General features: G+C 36.3%; 1 protein-coding gene across 4 annotated transcripts in view; it reads right to left on the reverse strand.

Annotated features, from left to right (window-relative positions):
* Positions 1–17055, reverse strand: part of LOC110023438 (sister chromatid cohesion protein PDS5 homolog B) — a 171446-nt gene that overhangs the window by 2901 nt on the left and 151490 nt on the right. For 3 of the 4 annotated variants that reach the window (XM_020722879.1, XM_020722887.1, XM_020722862.1), the window contains 9 exons: positions 12056–12182; positions 11831–11965; positions 11664–11744; positions 11035–11529; positions 10891–10958; positions 10740–10791; positions 7187–7273; positions 7085–7113; positions 1982–2061 (listed from right to left, as the gene is read on the reverse strand). In XM_020722879.1, coding sequence (XP_020578538.1) covers positions 1982–2061; positions 7085–7113; positions 7187–7273; positions 10740–10791; positions 10891–10958; positions 11035–11529; positions 11664–11744; positions 11831–11965; positions 12056–12182 — 1154 coding nt within the window. The remainder of the gene's footprint in view (positions 1–1981; positions 2062–7084; positions 7114–7186; positions 7274–10739; positions 10792–10890; positions 10959–11034; positions 11530–11663; positions 11745–11830; positions 11966–12055; positions 12183–17055) is intronic. The other variant, XM_020722870.1, reaches the window with a different exon arrangement.

Raw genomic sequence — 17055 nt, forward strand, 5'->3', positions numbered from 1 at the left:
CAGGTCTACTATGGAAGCTATACATTTATTGAGAGGTTTGATGGAGAAGTTCAGAGATAATAAGGAGAATCTACATTTGATTTTTATTGATTTAGAAAAAGCTTACGATAAGGTTCCAAGAGATATCCTTTGGAGAGTTCTTGAGAAGAAAGGTGTTGATATGACTTATATTCAATTCATTAAAGATATTTATACTAGAGCTATAATTTGTGTTCAAACTAAAGGAGGATTGACCAAATATTTTCCTATTTCTGTTGGATTACATCAGGGATCGACTTTAAGCCCACATCTTTTTGCTTTAGTTATGGATGGTCTTACTGGACATCTACAGGAGGATGTACCTTGGTGTATGTTCTTTGCTGATGATATCCTTCTCGTGGATAAAAAAAGATAAAAAACCAAGGAAAAACTTGAATTATGGAGGTCTACATTGGAGTCTAAAGACCTTCATTTAAGTAAAACTAAAACTGAATACATGGAATGTAATTTTAGTAGTAGTAGCTCTAATGACAGAAGTGTGACATTGGGTGATCAAATTATTAAAAAGTGTGAACGATTTAGATATTTTGGGTCTGTTGTTCAAAGCGATGGTGATATAGATGTGGATGTTAATAGTAGAGTTCAAGTTGGTTGGTTGAAGTGGAGGAGTACTTCAGGGCTTTTGTGTGATAGAAAAGTATCGCTTAAACTGAAGGAAAATTTTATAAGACGGTTGTGAGACCTGCAATGCTCTATGGCGCTGAATGTTGGCCTTTAAAAGAGAAGCATAATAATAAGTTAAGAGTTGCCGAGATGAGAAAGATTAGGTGGATGAGTGGCTTTACACTTAGAGACAAAATGCGAACTGAATATATCCGTGATAGGGTTGGTGTAGCTCCTGTGACGGACAAAATTAGAGAAATTCGTCTTAAATGGTTTGGTCACATTAAACGTCGACCATCTGATGATCCGATTAGGACAATAGATGTTTTAGATTCGAAGTGTGTTAAAAAAGGCAGAGGCAGACCTAGAAAGACTTGGGCTTATTGTATAAAAAATGATCTTAGTTTACTAGAATTAAATGAAAATACTAGAACTAAATGAAAATAGAATTAAATGAAAATATGACACTAAATAGGACGCAATGGAAAAAAAGGATTCATGTAGCCGACTCCACATAGTGGGATTAAGACTTTGTTGTTGTTGTCAGTAAATCCTATTTTTTGCTAAATTTGAAACGAAAGCACTTGCGGCAATTTCCATTTTTAAACTATCACAGGCTCAACAAACACCATCATTAGCCACATCAAGTTGCTAGGCTGGTAAAGCAAGACCCATAGAAAACAAATGAGAATTCCAGCAGCCGAGTCATAAAGAAAGCAGTGCTGCCAATTTATAGGAAAGGCAATTGATTGGGCATTCTGGAGAATCTCACCAATATTAAGCAAACATTTAATTCTGCCCATACTAAAAAAAACAAAAAGAATGAGCAACATTTACATGAATCATTTAACGTTCTCCTTCAGCTGGTGTTTGGTAACACCTTTGAATAGGATTTATGACCGGATTTATGAAATCCAACCAAACGCAAAAAATGAAAGAGTTATGTGGATTTATGAATTGTCGAATTAAGGACAAAAATTTTGGCTTTGATTCAGTTTAGATCCGGATTTACTAATTCCAAGGGCACGGTGGATTTTACGGATTTAAGAGTATCAGATTTATTAAATCCTACTAACGCTAAATCCTACTTGCAGCCAAACACCCCCGAAAAATGTTACTAAAATGTACTTACAACATTTAAGCTCATGAAAGAAATAAAAACCAAATTGAGAATGAAATCTGTGTCCAAAAGCGCCTAATCACCACTTTAAATGCAGTACACAGAATATTTTTGTCAACAAGAAAAAATCATTGAACCAATAGTTTGCTTGATAATCAGAGTTAGCGAAGCAAGAATTTGATCAGAGACAGCATAAAATGCCAATAAAAGAGTAATTACCTACTATGGAAGAGCTGTTTAAGTGTTCATAGTTTCTAGCTCTTTCACCTAACACAGTTGAATGCATATTGGAAGTATTGCTGCAAGAAAATTCGGATTATACAAATTAGGATAGTTGTAAGATAAAATAATGCTAAAATAATGCATCTAACTGCTAGCAAATAACGCAACCCAAAAATAAACTTCACAAGGTTAACTTATGGTCAGCTTACTATCTGCAGGACTAAAATTATCACACCACAGCTTTTATAAAATCTCTTGCAGAATAAAGTACACAAACGAAATCATTTTCAGGTTAATTAAACCTGTTAAGATCTGCATTTATGAAATCAAAGACGGTGGATGATTAGTCTATTCAATACCACATGCACAACTGTTCCAACACCTGTCACAATTTTCTTCGAAAATAAAAATGTTACTATCATCTCTTAGTGTGTGGGCAATGAAATTATTGATATAAAAATAAAATCAAGGAAAAAAAATTTGCAAGGGCAGGTCATATATTATAATAATAATAATAATAATAATAATAATAATAATAATAATAAAGCTTGAAAAGCATATTTCATTTCTCCAATCAGTAAGTAACCCCAAGGGAGGCAAGCGTTGGGAGAAAAGGGAGAACGATAAAAGGGAGATCCAGAATGCAAGGGTTGGGTATTGGGGAGAGCATATATTTGGGTCTTGAACAAGCTACATATAAACTACTCGTGAAAGTAAGAGGATACATCACTCTTTAAGGTAGAAACCAATGAATACAATCTCCAAATAAAAAAAACCAAAGAATAAGTGATAATAAGATATAAATAGTTCCCACTCACAAACCAAAACCTAACTCTAATTATAATAATATTAGCAAAGAGTCCAACAAGGTGTTGGAAGCAACAACAGTCAGGAAAAATATCACATACAATGCAGTCGCGACAAAATCCTCGCCCGTCCAATTGCGCGATTGCAAGAGATTGTCGAATCTGGCTTCTGCATTCCGACTAAGCGCAGTTTTGTGTTGTGCACGAACGAGATTTCATGTTCTGCAATCAGATCACACATGATCCCTTGATAGGAAAGGTTTTGCCTTATTCACTAGAAGATTTCAGAATTGATCTACCACCAACATAACAGAGTTATTGCATTGTTATGGCTGGGGGAGACCTACTACAAAGTCTATGCTCATATCCACCTAATGCAACTTTGGAACACATATGTTGTTTGAAAATCCATTGTGATAGAATAAAAAAACATTCCTTTTTGGCGCCATCAGAGCTGAAATTGCACAAGTACTAGTACTCACACAAACTAAAGCTTTAATCATCAAGATTGTAGCCTACTTCTACAACTTCTCATACTCAGCTGACTGCATCTATCAAATAGGTTAATTTAGAAGAATGAAGTTTAAAATGTGTCTATGCTCGATCAAAACATTCTAAAACTCTCTAAGCAAGAGTTGTCATGTATTTATATTGACTTCTCTGACTGACATCTTCTAGGATCACCAATTCTAGCCCTACAAATATTTCTCTTAATGCCTGCATAAAGATAGCTTGTGGCACCATATTCTAAGACTGTGTATGAACATCTATATCTCAAATTATTTCCAAAGTAAGGGTGCGATGTACTCGCATCCTTCGTAAAGAGTAGTTAATTCTGCCATCATGACATGTGCAAGAGTCGTACAATAAAAAAATGGCCTAATAGAATGTTACAATCATTCATAAATACCACATCATATCATACCTACTCTTGGAAAAAATTCCTAATAAAGAACTCCACAAAACATCTCCTGTCAACTATAATCATACTCCCTTCAACCAAGATAGGTATTAAGTTTCATTGCGCTTCAACGCGGCTAGACTCAACTTGTCAACCATTTGGGAAAGCACCACATTCCCACAAATGTCTGCATCTATATGATAGCACTGCATACATTTCCTTGCACGGTGTAACAGGTATGAAAGATGTAGTAGAGCAACTATTGCACTCTCATTGACTCATTCAGAGCAATCCATTAAATAACTAGAAACTCTCAAACATTGGCTGAAAGCTAATACTCATCTATTACATTCATACTTAGCCTTGTGTCACTTATCTACTTCTTTAACTACTCATTTTGAATCATGTGGTGATCTTGCTCTTCATTCCCACCATCAAAGATGCTTCCAATTCTTACTACAATAGTGCATTATTTTATGACTTTCATGACTTCCAATTTTGCTCGCTTCTACTTGAGGAACTTCATTGCACTAAAAAATTCATTTCACAGCTCGTAACTATTCAACGAACTTATCTAGATCCAAACATTTGTCAAAATTTGGCAAGTCAATCATTACTCAAAAATTATGATCTCTCTGATCTTTAATGTCAAGTCGACGAGGTATTGGTTCATCACTGAGAATTTCATCTTGATCCAGTGATTCACTTCTTTATGAGTTTGATTGTGGGAGAAAGTGGAAACATGATTCTCCATTCCACAATCACATCCCGCACCACTTTATATGTGAAACTAAGTGAGAAAGCAATGTGGTCAGCATGTAATATCCTTAATTTTCAACATTTTCCATGTCACCTTGCCGGTGAGGCATCCATGCTCCATGTTGGCTTTTGTACATCATAGATAGAAAGAGGTAGCACATGAGACAATTCCAGATGATAAAAAACAATGTTGACATTGAAAATGAAAAAATTAAATAAAATGATCAATATGAAACTTGATGAAGTTTGAAACATATTGATAATTTTTTCGTTGTTAACCTAATTGTTACAGCCTAAACTTTAAAAACTTTAAAGCATAAATTAATAAAATAATACGAACGCTAACAGCGTCCGATTATGGGCACTAAAACAGTGCCTGGTTCGGTGCGCTGAACAGTGCCCGATTACCGGCGCTTCGAACCACGGAGCAAAGAGATCGCAAGGAGTGTGGAAGTGGGTGGGAGAACCACGATGTCACGCGTTCGCGAGAGATCCCGCACGAAGATTAGAGGCATCACGCGATCCCGAGTAGGGTTTCAGGAGTCTGCTGCTCTTAGGGTGTCTTCTGTATTTTTCTAAGCTTCCCTACTCTCTTGCTTTGTGTAGAAGCTTTCTTTAGGAGTATAAATTGATGTTACATCCCCAATTTGAGCACAGTGTTTGGAAACTGAAGTAAGAGTTAGCCCTCAAGCGAGGGGGAGGTGAGAGCTTTGGACTGAGAGCCAGTATCTTCACAGCCTAACTACGAATTTAAGGACTAAACCTAGGATTAGTCAATGTTCTTTTACGCTTGGAAGAAAGTAAAGAATAAGATTGCTCCTATTTGACACAATACAATCTTCAACAATCTAAATCATTTACTAACCATAACTTCATTGTAAGGAGGAGTATACTTTCTCCAATTTAAACCTTTCATCACAAAAACTTTGTAACTTTACTTTGAAGTTTAGAAAGTAGTTTGATAAATTTAGTTCTATTATCAACATTAAACATTTTCAACTTGTGCGTTTTCACTTAAATTTTTATATAGTTTGAACATTGTATTTTTGTGCTACTATCATAAGATTTATTACCTTTCATGGGGGATCGATAACCAGGACTCCACTAGAGCTCTGTATTACTTGAGTGATACGTATACTTGTGTTTGCAATCCTTGTGACTATATAAAAATTGTTATAACTCATTAGTTCATTAAGAGTAGCAACTTTACGATTAAACTGATTGTACTAAAGTGACTTTTATTGTGATTGAACTACAAATATTTCTATATTAGCAGCCTTGTGTATTGTAGTGTTGAAAGACATTTATAACATATGAAACCACCCGCATCAAGTAACATTAGAGTTGTGTTTGAGTTTAGCTTCAGATCTTCTATTTGGAGTCTCTTTTCCCGTTGTGGACTGTATCTGAGAAGGTGATGGTGCTCCGACTGTATCTCCACCGTGGTGGTGATGGTATCTTCCCCTTTTATCCTCTCTAACCTATCTCTTTCGCTCCCCCTAGCCACCGAACACTTCAAGCTTCACTAAACAACGACAAGATCGCTGCCGACCACCCACAACCCTTCCCACTTGCTGTCCCTTCAGTTCCATACCTTCCCTTCGCTACCACTCGCCTCTTGTGGTTGTAGTCGGCCCTTTCAATCCTCCACCACCCATTAGGATACATTTATGAGTGTTGTCGGTGCCGTTTCCTGTTTTGCACTGTTATTTTCATTTGAGTCGTGTTGTAACCTTATTTTAATATTAATGAAAATACTTTTTGGTGGGTTCACTATTTCTCTTACTAGTTCCGGTATCATCCAGCTTTGAAAATTAATCCTTAACCTTGTAACCAAATTTTACCAATGTATGTGCTAATGGAAAAAGAACTAGCGCTAAATCGGAAAAGTACTTCCATAGGCGTTTTGTTTAAAAATTTTACAAGAATGCAAAAGATGCTAAACAAGAGTGTATTCGTGAAGGTGTCAATTTTGCATTAAACTAAAAGAGGGAATACAAAAGGTACAAAAAGAAAAATAGCCTCAGGCATGAGCAAAATAGATCCTGTCATCACGGAGAATGGAAAAAAGCTTCACGGATTTAGGAACCATATCAAAAGAAAAACTATGTAAAATAGCCTTTTGGGCGCAAAAATGGGCAGCCCTGTTGAGCTTCCTAGGAATAAAAAGAAAAGCAGCTTGTTTGAATAGGCTAAGGAAAGAAAAAGTGTAACACGGGCTCCTGGCTTCCTTACACGTCTATTCAACACAGCTACAAGTCACATTGATATATGATTACTGAAATATTACAAAATAGTTTAAAAACAAAGAAAATAAGAAAGCCTCCACAAAATTTTATGGAGCTTATTGGTAAACTACGAATTTCATCAAAATTAAAAGACGTGCAAGTAAAGTAGCTGTGTTTAGCACAAGTTTGTATTTTATTTAACAGCAGATTTAATTTTCTTTACAGACTTAATCTGAAGTAAATGTGGACAAATCAAATATATTTACTTCACAAAGAATAATTTTTTAATATTCATTTTTATTAAATCACGAAGCCCATAAAACAAAAATAATAATAAAGTTGTGAAAAGAAAATATCTTATCTCCATTAATTGCAAACTAGTAACCTAAAAATTCAAAATGCTCACCAAGCTCTTCTTTGAAAGCCATATGAATCCTGCATCAATTAAAATTTTAATTATCATTGAGAAGTAAGATAACTCCACAAGGATTGAGCAAAATATACTAACATTATCCCTAGATGATTTTTGAACTTTAGACTCCCATCTTTCATCTTCCAAGTGGAAGACCTCCACGCTCCCGTCATCATATGTAGCCTAAAAAAAGCGCTGGCTGATTACACATTAACAGCATATATATCCAAGCGATCTATATCGTGTTTATCATCACAACAAATATCAAAACTATTTCATATTTCAATAACAAAATCTTAATGACATAATATACTTCAAACGTTTAAAGCAGGAAAAATAGCATAAATCCGTAGATATAAAAACGTCTGAAAATGATCTAATCCCTATAAGGAATGAGTAATACCCATTGCATACCACCTACACGGCAAGAACCAGCAGGATGTGTACCCGCCTTCCTTGCTGAGATCATCAAACAACAAATACGATAGTATAAGCAATTCTCAAAAAATTGTATCCCATGATAATAATGATAGTGAATGAGACAAACAATGAAGCTTACAACACTGGTGAAAAAAGCCATCACAACTCCCAACAAGGCAGGTATTCATGATAATGAGAATAGGAATTGCCAATTACAGCTTCAATATTGAGGGAAATTGTTCTAAAAATTGAGAATGGGCTCTGAGAAGGTGTTTACGAAAGGAATTTAGCAGGAAGGTAATTATGGAATAGTGAGGGAATGACCGTATTCGTGATTGATGGCATGGAAAAAGAATGGAGTCGATCGGCGCCTGTCATTGCAGATAACAATGGAGGAAACCATTAAACGATGTTATATGGTAACACGGAGCTTCTCGCGAGATCAACAACCTAGGGATCACGCGATCGCAAGATTACACAATCTTGTGGAATCGGCTTTCCCACGATTGTGGAAGAAGACCGAACCGGGTTGATTACAAAATTTTAGGGAAAACTTCTTATTTTTTCTAGCCTATTTCCTATTCCATAATTTCTTATTTCTATTATTTCTAGGTAGTATTTTTACTTGAGGGACTATTTATAAGTTATTATTTTCTGGTTGAGAGAATTTTTGCTTTGCTTTGAGTTTACAAAGATTTTATCTGTGATTTCTACCCTAATGGAGTATTATATCATTTTTATTTTGCATGTGATGTGTCTGTAGCTTGTGCAGAAACAGATGGTAAACCTCCTCGACATTTGAACATCATCATTTCAACGCTATCTTTGTTGCTTTGAGCCGAAACAATATTTGAGCGATATTTATCCTCGTCCAAACTTCGTCAAACTTTAGTATTTTATTCCCACTACCATTCCACAGCCACCACCTTGCATAATCTGCTTCTTAAATACCTTCTTAGAGCCCTAGGACGGTATCATTTGGTATTTGAACCCGTTAAAACCATAAATCTTTAGGCCTTGTTTTTCTTGGCCCAAACCAAAATTACAAACAGCTTAATCTAGTATCCCCACCCACAATTTTTTTTTCCTAACACCAACACTAAAATTTCCAAAATCGACCTTTCCCACCTCCACAAAAAAACCACCCTGACACCTTTCCCTAAAACCTAAAGCCCCGACCAATCATGATTTACAATCCCACATCTATTGGAAAACTGGAGATTAAACACATCAAGCCTCCATAGAAAAATTCTCAACGAATTGTCCTGGAACATACTATGGAGAATTTAAAGCGAAAAATCATTCAATTACAGCCGAGTCTTGTCTCATTTGAGAGGAGACAATCAGGTGAGATCAACCATAGCCACAACGATAACTTGTCAGATCAAGGAAAATAGTGAATCCCATTCACCAGGCAATTTACAGTGATGAAGAACCACTAGCTCGAAAATTCAACATGAACTATCAGTAGAGAGCCATGATCTCAGGGTAAAGGTAGATTTACCAAATTTCTACTACCATATTGATCGATTCCAAAGTATTTGCAATTCATTCATGAAGAAAGTTTAAAAATATAAACGAAGATATACATACATACAATTCAATTAATAAGAATCTACAAATCACGAATATTTTTACATGCATGTCTAAGCCAAGCTATCATCTATGGTTTTTATAGTTTATTCCATGATTGGGTTTGAATGTACATACATCTGCCAAATTCTTTTGTTAACTGTTCTTCATGTTTTGGTCATTCGTGTGCTTTAGATGTTATAAAATGATGTATGTTTAGCTCCTAATTAGAACACTGCCTACATAGTACCATGAACATTTTATGGACTGTGAAATCTCCCTTGATGCCCCACCATCACTATTGGTTAAAGGAGAATTTTGCTGGGGCTCCTCTCCCCTCTCATGCAGTTGGGGTCAGGATGATTATTTGGAATAAAGTTGGTGATTGTGTGATCGCGATGGGAAAGCATTGGAAACATTAGGACCATGCCAAGGTAGAACTTGAAACGGTTTTATTTATCACAAAATGGCTTGAACCATGGATGCTTGAGGGATTATCATTGAAGGGGATTGCAACAATGTGGTTGACTTCCTCCATCACAAAATGAACAAGATTACTTGGTCCTGACATACACAGCATAGTCCGGATCTTGCCTTTCATTTTGATTTTAGACATGCTTTATTTGTTTCCATACCCAGATCATGTAACAAAGTTGCTCAATTTTGTGCCCAACAGGGTTTACGGGATAGTTTTGTTTTCACGCCCTCTCATGACCCAGTCCTAGGAGTACCTATGGCACATGGTGACCAGGGCGAGAGTATCAGCGGAGCAGTCCAACATCGCGACTATAGTGAGCTAGCCTTTACTAATGAATTTGAAGGAGTTGAGAGGATTCCTAGGTCTTATTGGACACTACCAAATATTTGTGAGGTGGTATGGCACGATCGCATGACCACTGGCGGAAAGGCTGAAGAAAGATAATTTCAAGTGAGAGGGGGAAGCAACAAGACACACTTTCAAACCTCTGAAGAGAAACATGACCAACATTTGTGGTAAAAAAACTATGCATTAGGGTACGGATTGGGAGTAGTGCTCATATAGGACCAGCGGCCGATAGCCTACTTCAATTAGGTGCTCATAGCTAGGGCGAGGCTCAAGTTAGGGAACAAACAGAAGTTGATGGTCATTTTCTTGGCCATTCAGAAGGGGCAGCCCTACTTGTTGGGGCGACACTATCTAGTCAGGACAAACTAGAGAAGATTAAATTATCTTTTGGAGCAGAGGAAGGTGACTGAGGATCATTAGAGGTAGCAATCCAAGTTAATGGGATATAATATCAAGATTCAGTATCGCAGGAATTGAAGAATAAAGAAGTATATGCACTGTCAAGAGAGGTAGAGGAGCCCTTCTCTACCTAAAGGGCTCAATTTTGTCCTTTATAGACCAATCCACTTCAAGAGAGGATATATCCTTACTTTTCCGTTCTTTAGGCTCGATACATATATCTGGAAGGCTTTCAACAGATAAAACCAGATCCAACAAGTATTGCCATGCAATATAATTCAACGAAACTGTTATTTACCAATCTATTAATGCATAGCAGCATCACAACAGCAGTACAATAGCCATAGCAGAGCAAAATATAAGTTCAGTAAAGTAATAGGCCGCTTAATAAATTGTAAAAAGCTGACAGCCGACACAAATTAGGCATTATACCTTGGAATTATTTTGCTGGGAGTCGCATGAATCAACAGATCCAGAGTAAGAACTGTATTATGTAAAAGACGATGTACATCAAAAAGCAATGTGGCTCATATAAATTCTCAAATGTCATGCATATCAACAATTATATATTGCCATAGCTCACCACATATCAATTGGAGGACACCTACTCAGCCTGTGCTGGGCAATCCCTTCACCTTTATGAATAGATTCCTTCAGTATGTAAACGGATCAGTGTAGTTCCCTCCTAAGAATAATATATCCAAGATTCTATACAAGTCCACATTACCTTTGAAGTCAAGCAAAAATCAGGAACAATATTTTGTTCACAACGGATATTAATAGAACCACATTTTGCAATGCTTTTCGTAAGCACACGGTTCAAGGCTTCAACTTCATGTTCTGCAGTTAAAGTTTGCAAACCAGGGAAATAGAGTTCTGTGCTAGCAGAATTACTGGATGATAGCTGCTCACCCCCAAAACTGGCAACAGTATTTTGAGGGATTAAATTTCTTCTATCATTAACAACAGAATTCTTGTTATGCCACTCACATGATACAGAACAAATATTGGATGGTTTAGTGCTGGAAATCGTTCTCTGTAGTAGTTCCTTTTGAAGTGCATTTCCATGACTGGGATCAATATCCTTTGAAAACTTCGATTTGGGTGAAAGTGGCTTGACATCTTCAGCCTTGACCATATTCTCAGAGTTGTCTATCATGACAGCGACATAGTTTGCACCTACTTGAGGTTTACCAAACTGATTACAATTCGCTTTGAAAGGCTGCATTAAACAAAAAGAAAAAAAATGGATTGAGACATGAACTCACCTTCGAAGGATAAAATTATAAGAGTACAATAGTGTTTTCAAAAAGAAGATATAAAAAGGTTTATATTTTAAGTAATAGGAAAGGCCACCTTAATGATTGTAGAATCAACAACATCAAGAATTCTTTTGGCAAAGCTTTCATTGAATAAGCTTTCACTAAGTGTGTAGATCTGCATTTGATAGCATATTAAAGAAGATAATGAAATGTGACATTAAAAATAAATAAAAAAGCTCAAAGATAAATTCCAAAGCTTGCCTTACTAGAATCTTGACAAACTTTGTAAAATGATGATGGAAGCAAAATCATACGATGTAACTTGGAAGTAGGCTTTAATCCTTTACCCAGTGATTTCAGAATAAGCATGGCAATATCAGAAAGAGCATGTAGTTTCTGCACATTTCAATTCATGAAAACACTATTCCCAGATAATCAAGCAAAAAAAAAAAAACAATGTCACAAGAGAGATATGTTGTTACATACTGCAGTAATGTGAGCATCAACGGCATCCTCCGCTTTCTTAATTGCACGAAGAATTGCAAACAAATTTGATAGAATGTCATTGAAATTTTCCAAATCAACTAATGCCCGCAAAATAATGACAAGTGGACTGCCAATGAAGTAAAGGGAAACACATAGAACTAATACATTAGTACAATAAGCAAAATCGCAACCAACATTTCAAATATAAATGTAGATAAAAAAATAGCCAATAGTATTCTAATAAAGAAAGCACAAAAAAGTGATGCGGAGCCAAGATTGCAGATCCTGCAATCATCGGATCGTGATTGTGGGATAGAACCAGAATATAATCCTGTCCTGGAAAATTTTCAATTATCGGATTTTCCTACAAAGCTTGCTGCATGGGTCCTATGGACCCTTATTTCCTTTCCTTTCTCTTCTAATTAGGGTTAATTTAGGTATTAGTATAAATATATATGGAGTAAATTAGTTGAGGAAACTTTTCCTAAGTTTTGTGTGTGTTGAAGATTTTATTCTCACATTTCTACCCTAAGGAGGTCATGCATCTTCTTCCTTTTGCATGTAGTGTATGTGGCTTTTCTAGGAATACTTCAAAAGGTCTTACTCTGTCTCAACTCCTAGGGTCTCCAACACTTATCTTTGGCAGGAAGAACCACCTTGATTAATTCCTCACTGCTCTATGCCATGCCACCTTATTACTCATACTGAAGTTCTAATTTCAACTCTTCGGGCAATTGAGAATAGCTGCGGTGATTTTCTATGGAAAAAAGGACCCAATCTCAGAAATATGCATTATGTTGGCTGGCAGAGGCATTGCAGGCCAACTGATATAGAAATTTGGGGTTTCAAGCCCCCACCACGTGGATGGGCCCACTGAAGGCCCGCTTGACATGGAACTATATCTCCAACCGCAACACCTTACTGTATGGTTTGCTCAAACCAAAATATGGACTTGATGTTTGGAGCCCCACACCCAAAAGAGGTGACTCCATTGCCTGGTGTGTGATAACAGCTAGGCTGATGCCCGCAGGATTATCGTGAGATGGAAGATCTCCAATGGCAGATATATAAGCATTTTGAATCATGCTTGGATGCTGGACACCCCTTTTGCTAATTGGCCCTCCTATGATAATGTTCCAAATTGTGAAGACAAATAGATGGATTTTCTTCTTGATAATTCGGCCTGGAATCTACAACAAATCAGGCAACTTTTTGGTGAGGATTTGTGTGCAAGGATTTCCGAAATCCTTCTCTACCCGCAGCTAGAGTATGGCCAAGTGGAATTCACGCATAAACTCACTGGAAGGACAGTAATTGCCCGTGCCTATGAAGCTCTAGTTGGAGAACAAAATAGCACCTTCAAATGAAAAGGTTCTCAAAATTCATCCCCACGAAAGATTTTTTTGGTGGAGATTAGTTCTGGATGCCTTTCCAACCCACTACTGGCTCAATCGCAGAGGTCTTCAGGAAGAGACGTCCTGCCCTTGAGGGTGTGGGGAATGTGAGGATGCAGATCATTTTATTGGCAGGTGCTGAACTCTTATTGAAGCCGGGAAAAAAATTGCATAAGTGGGGATTTCCTATTCCTGTTTATAACTCTGGAGAAAATTTTTAGACAGCAGCAAAGCCCATCTTCTGTTTGTCTATTGTAAGCTGGCCTATTAATGTTTGATGGCTAGGAACGCTAAAAAGCATGACCAATCATACGGGACCCCAACCATTCTCACCTCCAATGCCTGGGATATGGTTCAAATTTAACATGGATGGCGCTCTTCTCCTCTCTAAGGAGGGAGGTAATGGTGTTACTCTCTAGGATGAAACTGGTATGGTTATCTTGCTGTTGGTGAGCCGATCGAACATTGGGACAGCACTTCTGTGGAGCTTTGTGCCATCTGCTCCATCAAGAACTACATAGAGCCCTGTATATATGAAGCGAAAGGTATCATCATTGAAAGTGACAACTGCGTCCTTATTCTCTCACCATCATGCTAACTCCAAGGAGGTATGGAAGGCTAACCCGCTCCATGCTGAAGACTTCTCTTTTTCAACTATATTTAAACAGGTTTTCTTTCAACATATAGATAGAACAAAAAATATGGCAGCACATGCTTGTGCGCACAGTGCCTTACATGAAAGGCTTTTTGTTAGCGAGGTGGGCAATTCCTACTTACTTTTTCCATTTGCCAATTTTGACCGCGACCATCTTTTTTCTGGCCCGGTTTAGTACAATTGTAACATTTTTTCTTTTTTATTAATGCAATATGCACATTTCAAAGAATAGGTGATTTATGTCGTCAATAACCGTGGCTCATCAAAGTTGGTGTTCGACCTCAAATATTATCATTCCCATGGTATTCCACAACCCCCTCATGAGCCCTATAATAGTGTCAAGAAGTTGCACAAAGATTTAAAAAAGAACATTAATAGTACAACAAATTCAAAGGTAGAAAATGTGTCTCAATTGTGTTCTTTTTTCTGCCGCAAGTACTATGAGAATGGACATAGGTTTGGAAAACTTCTGCTCCATGCAACCAGCTTTCAATATCCAAATGATCAAATAAGCAAAACATTTAAATTTTCCAGTAAGTTTCAATTCTTCAAAATAAGCCAAATATTTTTGAAAACCAAAATAATCCTTTGCAACATTGTGATTGTTTGCTCCTACATGACAAAATAAAACCTACACAGAATACCCTCCTACCCAGCATTTCAGTGGTCACCATACCATCTTCCAATTTATGTCACCCCAATGATATACTTCCCCATGCTTCTCTATTTGAACACTCAGATTTTTCTATCTTTCATCTCTACATCACTCATCTTTATATATTCTACCAGCATATTTATTTTCAAAATAATAATTGCATGTATTGTAAAAACTTATATCTTGATAAGTTAACATTAAAAAATGTATAATCTGGAAAGAAGTATAAGCTATCAACTGAACCCTATCACTCTTGTCCGCATTCGTCTATGCTCACTACTGACATTCAATTTCCTTCATTAAATGACTATAACAAAAAGAGACTAATGGGTCCAAATTACAATTACCTGGCAATACGAAATTCAGTCTCTAGGTTTTTGTTTCTTAATTTAATTCTTGTGGTTCCTAAGCATCCTTGCAACATCTTTTTAAACACCAAAATTATCAAGGATATGAACTAAACAGCAAATTTTCTTCCCAATCACATTGAATTCCAAAAAAGGGACTCGAAGGATAATTAGCAAGACAAAAGAATATACAAGCCTGTCTCTACCTCAAAATTTGAAAGTAATAACTAATAACATGAACAAATGTTATGCATCTCCTAAAAAAAGTACTATCATTTTATATCAATTTCGCATTGGTTATCCAAATTATAAATATTTAAGAAAAAAATATTTCCCCATCTTCATCAACACAAATCTGAAACATGTCAATTGTCTAAAAGCACTTAAACTTCATACCCTAGTCATAAATAAAGCACACCAATCTTTTACGACTATCCATAGTGATATATAGGGTCTATCTCACATGACAAATAGCTCAACCAGTAGGTTGATTATATCTTCTGATGATGAACACACTAAAATCACTAAAATCTTTTTAATACAAGACTATTTCGAAATCAATTTCACTTTTGCAAATTTCAAATACTTATAAAAACCAAAGTTAAACCCAATTTCAAGTTCTTTACACTGAAAATGAATTAGAGAGTATTTCTACATTCCACTCCAGAACAATATCTTCTCCAATAAACAATTTGACGAAAGTGTGCAATCCTCTAAGAAAGCAGGATAGGATTTCCATCCCATAGTGAGTCCGTGCAACCTAAATCAGATTCGGTTCAAGAGTTTCCTGCTTTTAAAGAACCAATAAACACTAGGACTCTTTATTACCTAGTCTGGAATAGATTAAAGCTTCTTTTGCTTTGGTAGTATAAATATATTGCTTAGAACATGGTTTTTGACTTTTGCCTCGTTTTGTGTTGTTAGAGGCTTGTTCTTTGTTTTCACTCCGCTTGGAGATTTGAACCATTTTCTCTTTCAGGTGGTGTGACTATGACTTAATCAAGGACAAAAACTCGAGCTTCCAGACTGCCAAATACCTTTGAACGCTTGCTGGTATCCTTCCACTTGGTTGTTTCACAATGACAGCTGTTGTAGCTTTCTGATTCCGTCCCAAATAGCTTCCTTTCAGATGTTTTTTTCATATATTTTCATCTTACAACTATCCTTACCCTTCCCTTGATCTTTATACACCATCTAGGAACCCGAGATCGGCATCAAAATTGTTCTCTAAACTTATTTTACCAATAATCAGCAAAATTAGATAGAAGAAAGAAGAAAGCAGAGACCTATTGATGATTGCTCGATCAATTATGATTAATAGTATATTCTAAAATTATATTGGGTGAGAATATGTTATTATTGTTAAATATCTCATTCAATATATTCCATCAAAAATCCTATCTAGAATAAGTAACTTAAGCATATAATGAAACTGATAGACATTTTAAAAAAAAGAATAATTAATAACGGAACGATACCAATCATACAAACTGCAAGAAAACTACAAAATAATTGCAATTCCCAATTTGACCAAAAAAAGAGAACTAATGCTTAATTTTAAATTATAACATATCACATATATATATATATATATATATATATATATATGGCGCTCCTAGGGCTTGCTCTGGTGGCTCTGGCAATCGTATGACAATCTTAGATTTCCGACGATGGCGTTGGAACGTACCTTCATTGAGGCCCTTGCCGGCGATAAGGGTTCTGGTTCTTCCAAAACTTGTATTTTTCCTCAATCTTTTCATGATTCTTTTTCATTAGGTGGTGAGTTTAGGTTTATTAAAAAATCGGGTCAGAAGAATGACAAGCCTGCTATCTTAATTTCCGATGATGAATGCAACATTCAGGGGTCTTCTTGTCGTCTCGCATTGGTTGATAAATTCCTCTACGTCCATCCGAAACTTGAGGTTATACATAAGAAATTTGAGTTAATG

The sequence above is a fragment of the Phalaenopsis equestris genome, unplaced genomic scaffold (genome assembly GCF_001263595.1).
Source record: "Phalaenopsis equestris unplaced genomic scaffold, ASM126359v1 Scaffold000002, whole genome shotgun sequence".
Taxonomy (NCBI): domain Eukaryota; kingdom Viridiplantae; phylum Streptophyta; class Magnoliopsida; order Asparagales; family Orchidaceae; genus Phalaenopsis; species Phalaenopsis equestris.